Genomic DNA, 19,525 nt, shown 5'->3' with positions numbered 1-19,525 from the left:
CAATTAGAAAACTCAGAAACAAAACTCGTGTTACGTGGTTATGAGTTTATGAGTAGAGATGGGAAAAATTGCTTATTTTTTTAAACGTTATGCTTTTTTAAAAAAGCGTGCTTTTTTTTAAACGCTTTTTAGTTTGAAGCTAACAAAATCGTTTAGAAAACATTTAAGCGCATAGACTTTTATAATAAAAAAAGCTTGCAACGTTGTGTTAATAATTGTAAGATAAGTGTTTTTTTTTAAAAAACGAGTTATATTTTTATTTATGATATAACATTTTTATATAAACATTTTGTTCATTGGCGTTTAAAAGCGTTCAAAAATATAACTTGTTTAACTTTTGTAGTTGTTGAAATGGAAAACACTGCTTATTTTCTTAACGTTAAAACGTACGTTTAAAAAGCGTGCTTGTAAAAGCGCTTTCCACTTAAACTAAATGCTTTTTAGTTTGATGCTTAAAAAGTCGTTTAGAAAAACGTTTAAGTGCATAGACTTTGTTTAAAAAAGCTTACAACGTTATGCTGAATTAATTTGTTTAGGAAACATAGATGACGTTACTTGAAACTTAGACAAATTGTTAAAAATAAAATTGTTGAGTATCTATAGAATTGACCAATGACCGACGCTGAAAAGCGTGCTTATGCGCTTATTTTAAAAGCAGACTTTTTAAAGTGCTTGTCGTTTAAACGCCCACCTCTATTTATAAGTGTACCTTGAGTCGTTGCTTAGATGCTGAGTGACGTTTAGTAACAAGCAGTCAATTCGAACACTCGCAAATTATGTATACGTTATCGTTGATCAATCAAATGATGTTTACTTGACTTGAATACAATTTTGATATCAATCTAACACTTAGGTTTATTAATACGGGCCTATGACATTCAATCACAAGTGATACTAAATATTGAACATTTAAAAAAAAGAACTTGTTACATAGTAATAGGTAACTAATAACTATTTTAGGTTTGACTGTAAGTACGCCTGTTAGAAACGCATTGCTTAAGAATCTCCGAATATAGACTGGAAAAAGTTGGAAGAAACATTTCCTACCACGAGTTTGAAGGTTAATAACAAAGTTTACGTTTCTAACCCACGTAAGAAATTACAACATTACGAAAGAAAACGATAACGCACTGACCTGTTAGGTTGGTAGAACTGGGCTGTTTGCTACCGAGCATGCCCTCCGCAGCTTGCAGCGCGCCGCTGTCCACGTGGATGGTCTTGGGCCTCGCGCGCGCCGCGGCACCCTTGTTGCGCATGCGCGTGGGGGGACCCGCGGGCGGTGCGGGGCCCCCGCCAGTCCCTTTAAGGGTGTCCATGAATTCGCTTCTATCGAACACTTTGCCCTGCAAGAGCACAACAGGAGGTTGGTAAGACTGTCAATTGAATCTATTCTATATTATATTATTGAATCCATTATCTACAAATCGCACCCCTCATAGAAGAACGGCGTAAGTGGAGTTACGTCAAAAATGTTTATTGCTCCATTAGATACAAAAAATATAACACATATCCTCTTCAATTCTTGTAACTATATTGATTAGCATTGTAGACAGAGTTACAAGACTATAGGTATTTTTCAGTGTCTAATGGAGCAATAAACGTTTTGACGTAACTCCACGTACGCGATTTTTCCATGAGGGGTGCGCCAACGTCGAGAGGATTCCGTAATGCAGGGTTTAATCGAGTTAAAAAGCGTGCCTCTCTCTCGGCCTCCTCCATGGCCTTCTTGAGCTTGTACTGCTGCAGGATGGCCTCCCTTCGCCGGGCCTGCTCCTCCTTGCGGGCCAGCTTCTGCTCGTTGGCGGCGTCCTCGCGCGCCTTCCGCGCGGCCGCCGCCGCCTCGGCCCGCGCGCGCGCCTCGTCCGCGCGCTGCCGCCGCTGCAGCGACATCAGCATGATGCGCTCCTTCTTGCGCTCCATCTCCTCGGCCGAGTTCTGCAACGGACGGCCGGTGGAGTCGCTGCGGGGGGCGGGGCGGGGGGCGGCGCGCGGCAAGGCACCCACCGGGTCCACTGGCACCTCGCCGACGACCAGCGCGGCGGGCTCGGCGGGCCGGGCGAAGGGCTGGGCGAAGGGCCGGGCGAGGGGCTGTGTGAGGGGCTGTGTGAGGGGCTCGGCCGGGGCCCAGGCGTCGGGGCCGCGCTCGGGGCTGGCGCCGGCCGACGGCGTGCGCTCCTTGCGCGGCGAGCCGCGCTTGGCGCGCAGCGGCGGCTTGGGCCGCTTGGGCTGCTCGTCGTCGAAGGAGATGTAGAAGCCCTTCTCGGCGCGCTCGTCCTCGGGCCGCCGGAACGAGTCGCGGCCCAGCGACGGGCGCGTGGGCGACGGGATGCGGTAGGTGCGCGTGCCCGACGAGATGTGCAGCCGGTCGATGCCGTGGCGCGGCGCGTCGGCCTCGGCGCTGCCGATGAACGAGATGTTCTGCGGCTCCATGTCGGCGGGCGGCGGCGCCGGCACCGGCGTCTGCAGCTGCTGCAGGCTCACGGGCTCGCGCCGCGCCTCGGCCGCGCGCTGCGGCGTGCGCGCGCGCAGCGGACTGCCGCAGGGCGACGCGCCCGCCACCGTGTAGCTGGGGTGGTTGGGCGCGTCGCCGTTCTGGTAGCGGTCGCCCGCGTAGTGGATCTGGAACGGCTGGCCCGCCGGGCGGCCCTCCCGCTCGTGCAGCACGAAGGCCGCAGGCTGCGGCGGCGGCTGCTGCGGCTGCTGCGGCGCCCACGCGTCGTGCTGCGGCGACGGCGACGGCGCCTTCCAGGCGCGGGGCGCCTCGTGCGGGGCCGGGTACTGCTGGTGGTTTTGCTGATGGAGCTGCAAACGCGAGCGTTTCATTAGTGCACTTTATGACCGACGAGCGCGAGTTCCGCGACCTCTTCCAGCGAACGCGACATTTATCTACAGTGGCCGTGCGGTTGCGCCGCGACCGCCGGCTGCCACCTCTACCGACCTGCCAGCCCCGCGACTCGTTCTCCTGCTGCTGCTGCGCGTGCTGCGCCCAGGTCCTCCGCTGCGGCGGCGGCGGGCTGTCGTGCAAGTAAAACTGCTGCCGGTTGTACTCGTCTATATCCCTGTACTGGTACTGCCGAGGCTCCTCGTACTGCTGTTGGTGGTACTGCTGTTGTTGGTAGATGTGCTGCTGCGGGATGTGCGGCGTGGAGCCGAAGCCGGTGTTGAGGCCGGGCCGCGACACATTGTGCTGCGAGCTGAATTGGCTGTGCTGCAAAGGCAATGTTGAAGCGCGCGTCAGCCCGGTGTACCCCTGGCGGGTTGCTTCACAATTTACTTAGCAGGTGTCCCAGAGACACGAAGAAGCATGAGTGCAGTTAAGCGACCAATGTCATTAAATTTAATGGAAAATGCGACATTAAGAAATATCTAAACTGACGTGTTCAATATAACCGAACGCCTTTGATGTAAGCCTGTTTTAGTGACTTAAAAAAAAATCGTACACATCGAATGAATTCATAATATTAACATACATATTTAAGAGAATAATATGCAGTAAATTTACCCTGTATTTAATGACCCGAAAATGACAAAAACCTCTGTGCCACGCGAATCCAATGACGACGCATCAATTGCAACGCGACGAAATTGGAAAAGTAAATTTTTTAACAAACAATAAATAAACTAAAAAACAAATAACGCCAAATATAAGCTAAAGGAGGGGTTTACAAATAATGTGGAACTTTGTCGTTTTTAGGTGATACGTAACGTTATTTCTTTTAATTTATATTGTCAGTTTCTTAAACATTACTTTTCACTTCACGCGTTAAAGGATGTGTTTAAAATTGACTTTTTACGATATAATTGTCTGTTTTCTTTGCGACGGAGTAAAATGACGTTTGCAGGGTTTCCAGCTTTCGTAAAATTTTAAATAGTTTTCGACAGTTTTATCGATAGATTGTAAAAAAGGTAAAATTTTGCAAAAGAAATCAAGAATGGAAATGAATAGCAAATTTGTATGACATAATTGTGTTATCGCCGTCTTTATTCTTATTTTGACATTTGGCCTACTAGTATCGAAATCAATTAATCAATTAATGAAAAACAGATGCACGTTCGTATTGAATGAAAATTAGCAGGCTATACGGGTAAAACATCTGCGTAAAACAACAGTAATATCTACAATCTTGATATATATTATATGAATTACTTGAAAACTGTATATTATTCGTTATCTTGTATATGTGGTTTAATACTGAATTTCAGCTTTAACGAAAACCCGACTTTTCTAAGTTATATTTTGGGGTAAGCACAGCTTTCATGTACTTGTGATAAATAATATAATGAACTTTTTCATACATTTATTTAGATAAAAGTGGGGGAGGAATTTACACCTATTGGTACATTTTTCTATATAAATATTGGTTACACAAGTGTGACCAATATTTAGTCGATCGAATATTTATCGACCGCAACCACTAGCTGTTTGTAACGGGCAACACTTATGTTCAAAGAACAGTCTATTTATTTCGTCTTGGAAAAATATACAGAACGCCAACTGGAACTAATGTTGTAAAGAATAAGGCGCAGAATCAAACCCATATACCGCACTTCGTTAAATTGTGAAACAAACCTTACAGTACCTTAGCATTATAGATGATTGGGTAGCAGTAGTTTTTAATATTATGAAGAATTTAGGGATAGTTCAGATTTTTAGCAGTGCTTGCGGCACCTCACCATACCCAGCTGTGCGTTCTGGTATGCAGTTTTGGAAGCTTTCAATTCGTGAACAAATGGTAATAAACACTTGGAGTACCTGACCATGACAACTTACCACAGACGCGTTACTACAAAAAAAATAGACTGACGCTCAGAAGTAAAAAGCTGATGTTTGAATTTGGAACGTTATGCCCACAAGATGAATGTTACCGCTGAGCTGTCACTGCATCTCTGTAGCATGAAGACCACTGACTGAACGATTGAGAAGGGAACTCACCAACTGTGGAATGCTCGGTTGATATTGGGGTTGATAAGGCGACTGTGGTGGTGCTTGCGGCACCTGTGGCTGCGAATACATCTGCTTCTGCTGACTCTGCTGTTGGAACTGCTGTTTAGCCTGCTGCTGTTGGTTCTGTTGCTGCTGTAGTTGGTTTTGTTGGCTGGCCAACCGCGCGATGTCGCTCTGGATGTCTTGAAGACTGGAATTCATTCTGAAATATTACATTTTACAGCTTTGTAACGCTGCTCGTTGTATATTCTTAGACGAAATTTAACAAATTGACATAAATATTATCTACATTATTTTTAGAAGCAGTAAAGCTTCTTGTGAAAGAGTTTATCCAAGGAAGTACTGCCACCTTACCTATTTCTGAAATCACAGAGACATGGGACTTGTCAACTTATCTAAAGGCGACAGGCGCAGTGACAGTGCCCCTCAGATCTTTGCGAATTAAAGCTCTGAGTGGCACTGCAGCTGTTAGGGAAAGGCGTGTCGATTAGCACCAGGCACACGATTTGATCGTCCCGTCACTCAGTATTATAAAAAAAAAACAAATTCATTGATAAAGAGCAAATCCCAGACTTTTTTGTTCATTCTTCAATTGCAACCTGCCTTACAAACGATACTGAAGTTAAATCTTACGTAAGAAAGAAGTGAAAAGAGGAATGGGACGAAATTGATAAGGCGTACAAAGGTAAGAATTAACAGGGAAGAACGGAAAAGGGAAGCATATTTTGCCCAGCAGTGGCCTAGTGCAGGCTATTAAAAATACACTTGCCAATTCATAGCGATAGTAGCAGGGCCCCGGGAGAACAATTGCTTATCAATGACGACCTTCATAGTCGAGTGGCTTGCACACCGGTTTTCATGGTGTCGCCATCTCTGAGGTCCCGGGTTCGATCCTCGGCCGGGTTAGTGTAGATAAACTAACTTTTTTATATTGTCTCTGGTCTGAGTGTTTGTGGTATCGTCGTTGTTTCTGATTTCCATAACACAAGTGCTACCTACGTTTGTGATGTTACGTTACGCATGTGATATCTAATATTTATTTATTTACTTTAATTGAAATATAGTTGGTTCGAATCCCTGCATGTATTTATGACTATTATTGACACAAAACTCGATTCAACACAAAGAAAAAACTTTAATTGGACTTGAACCAGCGTCTGATTGACAAACCACCTACATACAGATCGCGTTAATAGATATTACGAATTTTTCAATGTGCCTGTTGCAGATCTTTGTATTGGGTTATAAGGTTTTTTTTGCCGCCATCTGTGAGAAATTTGCGAAAGTTTTCTTCATTCAGCCAGTTACCAGCGACTGACAAGAGATGTCGCTCTATTAATTTTAATATTTCGACCCCACCTATGTATCGTATGTCGAAATTGCTAAGTTTACAGGGGAGAGTTTTAAAGTTTTGTATTCTGTGACTGTGACTTTAGCATTTCTCAGTTTTATACTATCACCGGACCCACCCAGTCTCACTTTAGTTTACCCGCTTGTTGACGCACACCCGCGTTATATAGTATACAATTATAAAATAAATTGTGGTTGTTCATCTAACCGATATCTAGGATTTTATAATACTCTATGTGACTAACTAGCTCTTCTGAAAAAAAATTCTGAAAAAAAAGAAATGCTAGTCACGTTATGCTCGTTTCAGTGAATTAAAAACTTTAAAACGCTCCCCTGTAAACTTGGCAATTTCGACATACGATGCTTTAAGTAGGAGGGGTCGATTTATTTTATTGAATATAGTGATGTTTTTACTACTATGATATTCCTATATTTTTCTCACACGTAGCGCCACAGCAAAAACGCCGTTTACAACGTAACGTAAACGTTTGATCTTTGGAATTCTTATTATTGATGTTAAGTATAATCTTACTTGGCTATAGATTGTTGATATTGCTCTAGCGCGCCGGCATCTACGTTTTGAATATGGTGTTCAGCCATGTCCTGAAATAAAATATAAATATTGCTCATACAGCATTATCATTGCATTCCCAACAGTGTATTTAACCCTTTGACCGCCGTGAACGCTTTAAATTTTCTCTACATTAACTTGGCTGATACGCCAATGACGCACTAAAGCGTCAAACGACACCCTTTAATCCTCAATTTAAATGAATTAATAAATGTTAAAATATACCTTGTGTTATTTATATATTCTAGGTAAGTATGGATTCGTAGTTGCATTTTATATTCAGTTATGTTCTACTTTGATTTAGGAGAATTGAATGAAATTATTTTTTGGAAATTCATAACATGTCACATCACTATATAGGTTTGGCGTCAAGGGAGCGAAACTAGTGTTTGTCAGTGGCGGTCAAAAGGTTAATGAAAATATAAGATTGGATGTCTATTTCGCAATGGATAGGCCCTAACTCATAATCAGTGCTAAGAAATTACTGTGCTTTCCGGCAAATGCGTGAGTTAAGAGTCTATACAACATCAAATGGCTTTGGTTGGTTCCGCATAATCAAATCATTTTGGAAAAATTATTGAGGATATATACTGACTATAGTCCATCTATTTAGGTACTTAACTAAATGTAAACAATCTTGAGATGTATATTTAATGAAATATACATTTATAAAATGATTTTCCCTTACCTTCAAATACAAAATACAAATACTTAGCTTCGTATGAAATTGCATGCCTATTTTTATACCTATTGATTTGTAAAGCATGTGTTTCAATAAAAAGATGTATCAAGATTGTTTACATTTAGTTAAGTACCTAAACAAATGGACTATAGTATACGGTGTGATAGCAAGTAAACCGCTGTATTATATATATAACAAGTATAGTATACGATATATATTTTTCAAGTGGCTTTAATATCATTTGTAAAAAAAAAAATCTGAAATAAATCCAGTGTCCCTGCCACTCGACCCGCGCAACATAACCGATTCAGTACGTGAAAAATTTGAATTCTAGGCTCTTAATTTTTGTTACCGCAGTTGACACCACACAAGGAATTCAATGTTTTTGTTTTTTGTAAATAATTTTATTGTATTTTTGTTTTGTTGCGATTTATTTCTCATATCGATCCCTTACTTTCTTAAACTCGTATCTTATAAAGGGTGATTATTCAGAAGATGGCAAAACTGTATATTTATTTTAAAATTCTTATCAAGGGTGTTAATTTGGGTGCATTACTTTAAGAATAGGTTAAAACCAGTGTGTGAATATGAAGGAAATGTGATATGAAATCAGTATATACAATCCATTTTTTGCATTTCAGTAACTTTGTGTTTTAAGATAAAAGTTTAAGAAAGTAAGGTGATGATATTTTAATGTCTGTTTTGTTATGTTTGTAATAGGCCTATAAATATAGTGGGTATTTCCAAATACGTATGAGAGCAAATAAATAAATCGTATGTCATTAGCTGTTCGATTTGGACACGTTCATTACTCATGGTCTCAGGTGTAGTCTTAAAACTTATTATTATTAATAAAATATTATTTGACGGCCTCCGTGGTCAAGTGGCTTGCACACCGGATTTCATGGTGTCGCCATCTCTGAGATCCCGGGTACGATCCCCGGCCGGGTCAGTGTAGAAAACTAACTTTTCTATTCTGTCTCGTGTCTAGGTGTTTGTGGTACCGTCGTTGTTTCCGATTTCCATTACACAAGTGTGTTAGCTACTTACTTTGGGGTTAGAACAACGCATGCGATGTTGTTGTTGTTGTCTAATATTGGTTCATAATTAATTTAAAGAAATCATGACCGACAAAACTGTGCGTACGGGCGACGTGTACGCTACGATATAGTAGCCGCCGCTTTTGCAAATAAAGGGCAACATGACGACTAATTGGAGAGAATGGAAAATGGCAGTTTTTGTTTTTTTTTTGTTTTTCTTCTTCTGTGGTGTCATTTGCGATAATGTTTTTGTTTTAAAACTTGAATATCATGATGGTTATTAACCTCTTAAGGCCCCGTGTACATCAAAATGTATATAAGATGTGAAGTGATTCAGATCCAGATAACATTATTCCTATGATCACGTACCCAGTGTATAAGAAAAATATCGCATTCAAATTTAGGTCTATATATTCTATGTGACCTTAGGGAATCTAGAAAAACATGTTTTCATACAAAACTAAGGGGATTTATGCTTGGCCTCAAGCAAATAATTATATATAGTAAATTTTAATGTACATGCGTTTTTTTCCATTGAAGTTTGCTGGGCCTTAGGAGGGCAATTAAAAGACGAAATGAATTTTTTAATCATGAATACAAAGAAATTTCAGAAATTCTCACAAATAATCTACTTTCAGTATAAATTAAACATTTTATGAGAATTTCATACAATAATCCATGTATATTTACACGAAAATAAAATTTACTCTCACCTTACCTTGAAACTTTTCGTGTACAAAACAATTAGTATGTACGTGTCTATAATAAACATTTAATACATTAAGGCGGCGCATTTGATTATGGCATGCAATTAAAACAAAACATGCATTCTTGACAAAATATCTACGAACCATTGAAGTCACAACATAAAATAATTGGCGCGCATTAAAAACTTTGAATAAATTAGTGTCCGTTAGGAATATTTAAAAGATCTATTTAATAAAATCGTTTTCTTTAGAGTAAACGAGCACTTGTCGACCTCGTCATATGAGCAACAAGCTATTGTTAAAGAAAAAACAAATTTTCACAACAGATAGTTTTATTAATACGTAGATACGTATTAATAAAACTATCTCAAGTGTAGAGTACCCGTTGTGAATAATTTAAATTAATAAAATGTATGCTTATTATAGCCCATTTCAAAAGCATTTTTTTTAATTTATCGTTTCTTTCATTATTTTTAAACGACTTCAAAAAAAGGAGGAGGTTCTCAATTCGTCTGTATGTTTTTTTTTGTATGTATGTTACGCGATAACTCCACCATTTGTGAACCAATTTTGATGCTTCTTTTTTGTTGGAAGGAAGGTACCTCAGATCTGGTCCCATTTAAATTTCAAGAAAATATTCCACCTCTAAGGGTGGCAAACTAGGGGATGAATGACTTTTGAGGTCGGTTTTTTTAACCGGAGGTTAGGTTATTTCGTTCGCTTTTGGCAGTAATCCGTTCCCCGAAAGCTTCAAAGATGGCACATTAATAAAAAATCGCCTACTTGGGAATATTAAAATAGATTTTTTTTTAAAGTAATAAGTGCGTTTTTTCATGATCCGGTTTCGGCCGAAAACAGAATTTTTAAAAAAAGTCACCGAATAGTAGCCAAAGTTGCAAAGTTTTGGATACGCGCCAAAATCCTCTGGTCAATTACCTGGTGGAGGTTAGAGTCCTTGGTGTCGTCGTCTGCCGGCGTGCGCGCACCTTTGCCCTGCAACACAACACCGTGCGCCGCCACCGTCACATACGCATGCCCAGCATGCTAAGTTGATTGGAATGCACTATTTACTTTAAAGCTTTTTCATTTACGCAATTTGAATAAATGGTATGCCAATACAAGACAATCGGCCCGGCGTTATTGCCTGTCTTTCGAATTGAACGATTTTTTTGATTTCAATAGTGACTGTAGACATGATTTTGCATTACCACGCTTCTATACTTTATATCTAGCAAATTTTGCATAGAACGTTATTCACAACAACAATATGCTTTTTTCGAAGCTAGTAAACAAAATTTTATAGAAATATATTTCCGGGCTGGAACACCGTCTTGTCCAATTTGTATATATAAAAATATCTTGCAAATATAATAATTCCAATCAACTTAAGGAACATGCCAATTACAAAGTGTAGGACATAGGTTTTTGTACTCAAGTTTGCATCAACGTGTACTTACTACACTCCGTGTTTCATTTATGTTACAAGGGACGAATATGAAAACTAACTATTGAATGGATAGTTGGAAATGTGTTTACGCATTGCAAAGTATACGTGAAAAATTTATTATAAAATAAAAACCCGACTACGAAATATACTTTCATGACATACTTGAAAATCTGCCAGCTGGTTCTCTATTCAAATAAATATGTACTTACATAGATTCCTAGTATCATTGCAAAACAATTGCTTATGGCGAGGTAATAAAAGTAGTAGCCGGTAAATAAAAGAATCTACGTCGTGGCTATTATAACGCAAAATTTCCAAAGAGCACAGCATAATTTTAATAAAAGTGAATTAAAAATTTTTAATTTATTCAAATCGTCTTTTGATGAGTTCTAATTCAAAAAACTTCAAAAATGAAAGCTGTGTAAGCGTGTACTAATTCGAATTTAATATTTAATAAGGAAAAATATGTAGTGATGTCATTGTAAGTGATAAAATAAAAACAATATATGTACAAATGTAATCTAAAGCTAAAATTATGGATACGGTTAAGACCGGGCCACTCACCAAGGAGGCCAACTGGCATTGCAAATATGTGTCCTATTGGGATAGAAAAACATATCGTAATATTGTATTAGTAACGTCGTGCTACCAGACCGACTGTGTGTCGTTTGTTAACAACTGTCCTAATTAGTAGACTCAAATACCTACGTTATAAAGTGTAACTTAGAAATAACACAATCACTATAGTCATAACAAAAAAATAAAACCATTTCACAGCTCAAATGTAACTAGACGGCCATTATCGCAAAAGGGGGTCTACTCCCGTTCGTTTGGGCCTGGGCCCGTATTAATAAATTCTTTAAATTCTTTAAAATTACTTAAGTCAACTGTCTATTAATAAATATTATTAACTCAAAATATTATTAAATCCACAGAACAATAAATACAGTAGAAGTGGTTAGTTAGCATCCGACGCGTGCCAACTACAGGTCTCGAAAGACCGATCTGAGCTCAGTCCGCATTTTCGCTTTGTATGGTATGGTTGTGTCGTTCTTTCGTGCAAATTCTCTAAAATGAAAGAAGATGAAAATCATGGTAGTAAAAACATCATGATATCCAATAAAAATACAGATGATTACAGTCTATTGATCTACAGCTTGAAATGAGTCTCGTGATCTGTATGACCTCTAAAACACGCCTAACGGGCTTAGGGACTATTTATTAACACGGGCCCAAGTGTATTTAGTTAATTTCTAAAAATTCATACGGTAACGTTGCATTATTTTTTTTCAATAGTTTCTTTTTGTCATGACTAGAATGAGCTTCCGAAGTATTAAACAACACAACGTACATAATGTTCACCGAACATGGAATAACATATAGAAAATCTATCACATCACTCCACTATCAATACAATCGTTACAAAATACATAATTACTTCAAACATTCATCCCACAACTACTTATATATGAACCAACAAAAAGTATATAGACATGATAAACACTTATCCACGATAAGGGTCAAAGCAAACCTCGTTATCAGCACGCATGAGCAACGCACGCCGGTCAAACGTATCGGCGTCAGCATGCACGCACACGTTATGCGGTTCTCGTAATCAGGGAGTCAACTCCCGCGCTCCGTCCAACATCCATCCGAAACAATTACTGTCAAATATTTAATACTCGATCTAATCAAAACACAATGAAATAAGCTTCATTCGCATCATCCGTCTTTTAATACTTATTTGACAGTAATTGTTTCGGACTTTTGGACGGAGAACGGGAGACACCCCCATATTACGAGAGCCGCATAACGTGTGCGTGCACGCTGATACGTTTGATCGGCTCGGATGTATAGACTCAAATAATAATGAGACCTAAGTTTGACTATCAAAATATTTGCCCTTGTTATTTTTCTAAGTATGTGTCATGCCTACTCCCAACGGGTCACCCACACACAGAATGCAAATGTCCTATATACTCACTCTGGTAACGGCCTGTAAGAACGCCTGCTGTCCTAACTGTTGTCTTTGCTTATTCACTGCGAGCTCCATCCTCCGTTTTTCCTGCTCGATGCGGCGTCGTTTCTCTTCTAATTTCAGTCTAATATTGTTTAATTGCGCCGCCATAGCTTGACCCCCGCTAGGCGAGGTTGTCACGTCGTCTGAGAGGTCATCGCCGTCTGGAAATATCCAATGTAGTGTATAGTAGAAGAAAAACCCACTTATACATCCCACTGTTGGGCACGGGTGTCCTCATAGGGTTTAGGCCATAGTTTACCATGCTGGCTCAATACGGGTTCACTTCACACGTTTTCCGAGGTCTGTGAACCTTGTTCGATGTGCAGGTCTCTCCACGTTGTTCTTCACCGAAAAGCTCCAAGCCACAGCCTCTGATTGAGAGCCGGTAAGTCAAACCACTAAGCTGCCACGTCTTTTTTAAATAATACTAAATATTAATGCAACTAATTCTGTATAATCACATTAAATTTAGTAAGAATATTTGAGGGAGCTAGGGTCTAGTGCGGTTTCTTGTAACTTGTTCGAAAGAGTTTATTACAAGAGATTGTTAGGGAAATACATTGGGACATTAAGATTTTGATACATGGTACAGATGTTTTCTGATACAGATAGGTACTAACTGGGTTGATTTTCTTGTTGCATAAATTGCTGTTGCCACGTAGTAGTGTTGGCCGGTGGTGTGGAGAATGATGTTTTCCGCCGCTCCGGGGGTTCACTCTCTGATTGATTAAATATCGATTGAAGACCTGTTGATCAACCATTATTATCAATCACACTATATCCCCGCTTTCGTGGAGCAAACGCCTGATCAACAAAACTCGTTCTAATTTGTTAATTTCTGTGTAATTGTTTTCATTACTTTGGTGATCAGGCTTAGTTGGTAGTAATGGGAATATGTGGTCCAGTGAAGCTTGAAAAACACAAAGCGTCGCAGCGTAACAAGGCCGAAGAATGATTTTACAAGTCAACAGATAGTAAGCATAATGCCGGATTTACATTTGTCTGACGTGCCGTGTCGTGACGCCTCAGAAAGGTATCGGTTTCATACGGTTTCATGTCGTGTTGTGTCGCATCAGACTAGATCCCGGTTTGCGTCAGGACGAATAGCGGCCGCGTCACGTCAGATCAGACAAGTGTGTGATCAGTGTTGTGACGCTTCAGACGATGGTATTGATTCAAAATATAGTCAGAACACGACATATAGACGTGAACGCTAGTCATGAGGTCAGAGCGCATCACGACACGTTACATCAGACAAATACAAACGCGGCTAAAATGGACATGATGGATAAGCGGATATGCCTTTTATTAATATTATGGAATATAAATGCGCAAAGGTGTAGAGGAGGTAGCGCATCCAGTTATCCTTAACGTCCTAGCGAACAAACCTGTCTGGTCGCCATTACTCCTAATGTTATTCAAAACGGCGAAGCTCATTTTCGTGCCGTCGCCGTCAGTCGTGTCCCTATCGTTGAGGTAGAAGCCCCCGTCGCCACCCCCTTTATGACTAAAACCGTAGTTCTGGGTCAAATTGATCGTGTCGCTGCTCAGTTGACGTCGTATGGGGAAATATGGCTGGTCGTGTTCGGTGTTTTGAGGTTGCGAATGTTGACGCTCGACTTTTTGTCGCGAGTCGTCTTGCCCGTTTTGGAAGTCGCCGTGGCAGAACTGTATCGAACTGCGGATGTCTTGTCGCGACGATCGAAGAGGAGGGTTGTAGTCTAATGGACCTGAAACAAAATTTGTTCACAATTAGTGTGATCTGGTAGCTTAACGGTAATAAAAAATAATTTGTTATAATTATTAATACAAAGATTGAACACTTAAAAAAAATATTCGAACTTCGGCTGGATTCGAACCAACGTCTTTCAGCAAACCGTGCTATGCCAACTAAGCCACGGAACGAACTAGCAGACCTTGTGAATTTTTTACGTGCTTGTTCTGTAACAAAGATCTGCATCTTTGTTGTTGATTTTTAACGATTTTTTTGCCGTAACGCCATCTGTGAGAAATCTATGAAAGCTTTTCTGCATGTCGAAGACGGTTCACAGCCCTTGGAAAAGAGGAGAAGTTTCCAAACCTCACTAGGCCAGCAAGGGCTATGGCCTAAATACTCTCCTTAGAATGGAATATCATATAAACGATAGATTAAAGAGAACAAACCTGCAGGCGCAGATATCTTCCTAACATTGGCCAACGTGGCGAGTTCCTTCTCGGGATTGCGACCAGCGAAGTGTAATCTATCCTGGGACCCTCCGAAGTTCTCGACAGTGAGCTGGCTGTCCTCTGTGATAGAGGAGCGCCGTGACCTGCGGCCAGCGAACGACGCCTCGCGGCTATCCCCCCAATTCGACGGTCTACCCGCTGCTGTCAGGTTTGCGTCCACTGATACTACAAAAAGTATTTTTAGCTTATTATTACAGAGCTATTCAGAAATAGACCAAAATACAAAAAAATTATGATACATTTTGGTGAAATTATAGACACATGGGACTTGTCAACTTATTTCTGACGGGCGGTGCTCCCGAGATCTTTGCTATTTAAAGCTCTGAAAGGAACTGCAAGTGTTATGGATACGCGTGTTGATTACCACCAGGCGCACGACTTGTTCAGCCCGTCCAATAGTATTATAAAAAAATACACTCCAACGACTGCACCTTAAAATGTTTTTCATCACACTTGCTCGTAAACGGTGTTATGACGTGCAGGCAAAGTCGACCGTAATGTTCTAAGTTACACCCACGCGCTTTTTCATTACATTATCGCCCAATGGATTTTTTACGTCAAAATTATGCAAAAGGCTTTATGCTTGAAAAATCTGAAGGTACATTTCGCTTGAACTTGAAGTATAAAAAAAACAAAATTTATCTATATTTTACTAAATTTATTTTGTTACTTCAAATTAAGCATTATTTTAGAATTTGGAAATTATTTATTTTATATCTAATACATTGTGGTTGCATGTGGCTGAGCCATTTATAACATTTTAGTTTAATTTGTATTATCTATCGAAGAAAAGCTGGCAATCTGTTTAAAAAAATACAAAATCCGTAAATGTTGTGTTGTGAAGCGACATTTTTTCATACAAGAAATAAATTATCGTCGTATCTATTTTCTCACAAATGCAAAACATTGTATGTAGCACGGACGGTAAAAATTACAAGCCTCGAGTCATTAAAGCCCCTCAGCATTCGGCTTCGGGCTTCTAACAAACTCTCGTTAGTAATTTCTTATTTACCGCCCACAATGTACTATTATTAAAGAGCAGTGTCCATCCATATGGCTACTGTTATTTGATTAAACATTTTGGGTTGCTGAGCCAGCGAAGTAATTAATCGTTATTTATGTTATGTAATTTATATTAATCGTTCTCCATTAACTTCAAAAGTTGCTTTTAGTATTTCATTTAGTAATATTTTTATTATAATTATTAATATAAAGATCGAACACTCCGAAAAAATCCGAAATTCAAAAGCTACGGCTAAAAAGTCGTTGTAAAACCAAAACACAAAGGTACGACAACATACACATAGAAAAATTCGTAAGGTCCGCTGGTTCGTTCCGTGGCTTAGTTGGTATAGCGTCTGCCACGTTATGCTAGAAGACGTCGGTTCGGATGGAAGGAATTTTTTCTCAGTGTTCGATTTTCTATTAATAATTATAACAAACTAGTGGAGTGATTTCACATAAAAAAATAATTGAATATAAATTTAAATACTTTTATTACTTAATTTTCATTTTTATTCCATAATTTTATATATTTGAAGACCTCGGTAGACCAACGGTTTGTACTGTGAACGCGGGACGAGGAGACCTCGGGCTTGTTTCCAGGTAAAACCAATACGTAAAATTAACTTTTCTAGTTGGTTACAGTGCTCTAATGTAAAGGGATTTTTTAGTTTGAGACCAGTAAATTAGTATCGTCGTCTGGCTCTATTATTATTTATTTCTAAATGCTTATAAATACGTACAATATCACACAAACAAATAAATTAAATAAGACGTAGTCGATTGACATTCATCCGCTGCAAGATTTAAAAGCAATCTGATAACAAAATTGGGACACAAAAACGCGAGAATTTTAATAGTACATTGTACACAATGGCGGTAAATAGGAATTATGAACGAGACTGTTAGAAGCCCGAAGCTTTCGGAATCAAGGTTCGTAATTCCTGTACCCTTCGTGTTACATACAATGTTTTTCATTCACATTTGCGAGGAAATAAAGGCAAAGATAAATGCAGGAAAAATAAAAATAGATGGCTAGCTATTCTTCCATAGATAAAACAACTCGAACTAAAATGTTGTAAAAATACTGCAGAATTTGAATTTATAAAATTAATTTAGTAAAATATAGATAAATTGCAAATGTTTAGTTTCCAAATAAATCCTTTACAGCCATAAAGCGGTAACGTAATGAAAAAGCTCATGGGCGTAATTTAGCACATTACGGTCGACTTTGCCTGCACGTTATGACACAGTTTACCAGCAAGTGTGATGAAAAATGTATTACCATTGTCGTCATCTCGTCTAGCAACAGAGGACAGTGTCGTGATTCCCCTGCCTCTGTGCACGACGAACTCTTCCCTCTGCGGGCTGCAGCTGCGCCGCTCGGGCGTGGAGCACGCCGAACGGCCGCTGGGCGCGCGCGGCCGCATTGCGCAAGCTGACGGCGACCGAGGTACTGCAATGTTTAGCTATGTGTTAGTTCCCTTTCTCTCTCATCTGGTAATGATATGTCCGAAAGGGAAAAAAAATATTGCCGGCGTGGATTTACTATGTATAATCTTATACAGAAGATATAACGACAATTGGAGGAATATAAACTTCACGAATTCTGTTATTTCGAAAGTATCAAATCCAATTTATAATTTATAAAATATTCGCAGAATAATATGATAAAACGATACGATTTATTTATTTTGTCTGTTAGCCAAATGACTTAGTAAGTTGAGACGGACTTATTAATACGGGCCGGAACGATATTAATATCTTACTTGAGTCAACCATGGTTATTAATAAATTTAAATTGAGTGTGTATTTTTTTTATAATATCAAGTGACGGGACAAACAAGTCGTGCGTTCGTCGTCATTAATAAACATCACTCCGAGTAAATCTTAATTTCTCAAGTACCGAATACTCGTCTCATGAAATAGTATCATTCAAGATACCGATACTTATAGGCATCTCGCAATCTGAGTGATATCTCTGCCGTTACGCATTTAACACTGGAGTTAATTAATACGGAACTTACGTCCTTGTTTCTTCTGTATGAAATTATGTAACTACTAATTGAAATAAAAAAGTTTTATTACAGTAATGAATCTGTTAGGTCATACCAAAAGTTTAAAAAAAAAAGTATAACTGTGACAACTTTAAAATGAAATACGAAGTCTATACGAAGTATATTCATACTAAATAGTTTACAATAATAATGACTCTATAACTTATTCCACATAATATAAGAGATGCTACGAGCTCATAAACAAACATTACTCGTGCTAACAAAAACACTAAAAATAACAACACTACTCACTACGCCTTTGCTAACTCAACTACAACAACAACTTTAGATATTATAGTGTTAATAACAAATTAAAACATCGGGAGTCGTGAGGACATAACGTCAACAACTCCATTCACGTTAAAAGTGCGTTAAAACAAAGCTAGCAGATAAAAATGCATGCAGAAGCGTTACAACCCAAATTAATTAGTAGAAATTAAACGGTAAGAGATTCACAATTGTTAAGCCATTGTTAGTAAAAAAATAATCGAAAAAAGAGTACATAGTAAACTTACTCTTACATCCTTTGCATAAAGTTCAAACGTCGTATTATTAATATATAAAACAACTTGCCTAATACACATGACATGACGCACGCACACTCAGAACTTACACGACACAGACACGTGCATGACAAGGTACAAGTTGCAATCATGAACAGTGGAATGGTCACAAACAGTGAAGGCGCAGAACACACAGCAGTCGCACAAACGGTTAGGGGATTTGACAAGTGACATTGAAATCTTAAAAACATAAACAAATCATGTAAACAGTATTGTAGTACAACGGTAACCTTAGCCGTTTCCAAATGGGTGTATTTTCGCAATATCTAATCGGTAATAGATCGGAATTTTCTCGAAGCCTGTTAATGTTACAATGGATTAGATAGACGGGAACGCGAATTGAGATGCCAATGCCACTTGCGGTCACAACACAACCGGTGTACCTGAGAAGGGCTGGCCGTGCGCCGGCGCCGCGAGCTGGTCCCCGCGGAGGTCGGGGATGGGCGCGGGCGGCGGCGGCGGCAGGCAGCGCTTGTGCCGCACGCCGTGCGAGTTGCAGTCGCGCGCCACTGCCAACACCACTGTGTCCCTCAGCCACGAGCTCGGCAGCCCGTGGCTGCTCATGTCACCCTGTCTTACTTACCTCTTATTTCTACTACTCGACTAGTTCTCTCGATAGCTCCTTCTGGCTACTCATTATGAGTTTATCGGTCGAGTTTCGTATGTCAATTTTGTTATTAAAGTGCTATTACTTGTGTGAAATATCTGCCGTGCTTGCAAATACGGCATCGCATCGCATAATGTAGACGATTGTCAAATTCTGGCGATATTTAAAATTAACCATTTACGAGTTCAAAATTATCTTTGTTTCATAGGTAAGCAAATTACACTAGAAATCGTCATACTGATTAAACTCTACTGCTCATTCGTAACGCAGAGTCCCCTGAGAAGAATGAGCAAGAAACCCTAGGAGTT

At 39.6% G+C, this 19,525-nt stretch overlaps 1 protein-coding gene across 11 annotated transcripts in view; it reads right to left on the bottom strand.

Moving 5' to 3' along the window:
- LOC113226208 (patronin-like) overlaps positions 1-19,525 on the bottom strand; it is a 98,155-nt gene that overhangs the window by 14,770 nt on the left and 63,860 nt on the right. For 5 of the 11 annotated variants that reach the window (XM_026458756.1, XM_026458747.1, XM_026458754.1 and 2 more), the window contains exons 7-20: positions 18,994-19,119; positions 17,276-17,446; positions 14,926-15,153; positions 14,151-14,492; positions 13,383-13,508; positions 12,727-12,923; positions 11,307-11,339; positions 10,232-10,288; positions 6,828-6,898; positions 4,934-5,147; positions 2,939-3,208; positions 2,005-2,802; positions 1,699-1,935; positions 1,136-1,343 (exon numbers count right to left, since the gene is read on the bottom strand). In XM_026458756.1, the coding sequence (XP_026314541.1) occupies positions 1,136-1,343; positions 1,699-1,935; positions 2,005-2,802; positions 2,939-3,208; positions 4,934-5,147; positions 6,828-6,898; positions 10,232-10,288; positions 11,307-11,339; positions 12,727-12,923; positions 13,383-13,508; positions 14,151-14,492; positions 14,926-15,153; positions 17,276-17,446; positions 18,994-19,119 (3,078 nt within the window). The remainder of the gene's footprint in view (positions 1-1,135; positions 1,344-1,698; positions 1,936-2,004; positions 2,803-2,938; positions 3,209-4,933; positions 5,148-6,827; positions 6,899-10,231; positions 10,289-11,306; positions 11,340-12,726; positions 12,924-13,382; positions 13,509-14,150; positions 14,493-14,925; positions 15,154-17,275; positions 17,447-18,993; positions 19,120-19,525) is intronic. The other 6 variants (XM_026458748.1, XM_026458749.1, XM_026458753.1 and 3 more) reach the window with 6 other exon arrangements.

This window comes from Hyposmocoma kahamanoa, unplaced genomic scaffold (assembly GCF_003589595.1).
Source record: "Hyposmocoma kahamanoa isolate Upper Pololo Valley unplaced genomic scaffold, ASM358959v1 182, whole genome shotgun sequence".
Taxonomy (NCBI): Eukaryota; Metazoa; Arthropoda; class Insecta; order Lepidoptera; family Cosmopterigidae; genus Hyposmocoma; species Hyposmocoma kahamanoa.
Note: the sequence above shows the minus strand (reverse complement) of the source record. Positions and strands in the feature narration are given on the sequence as shown.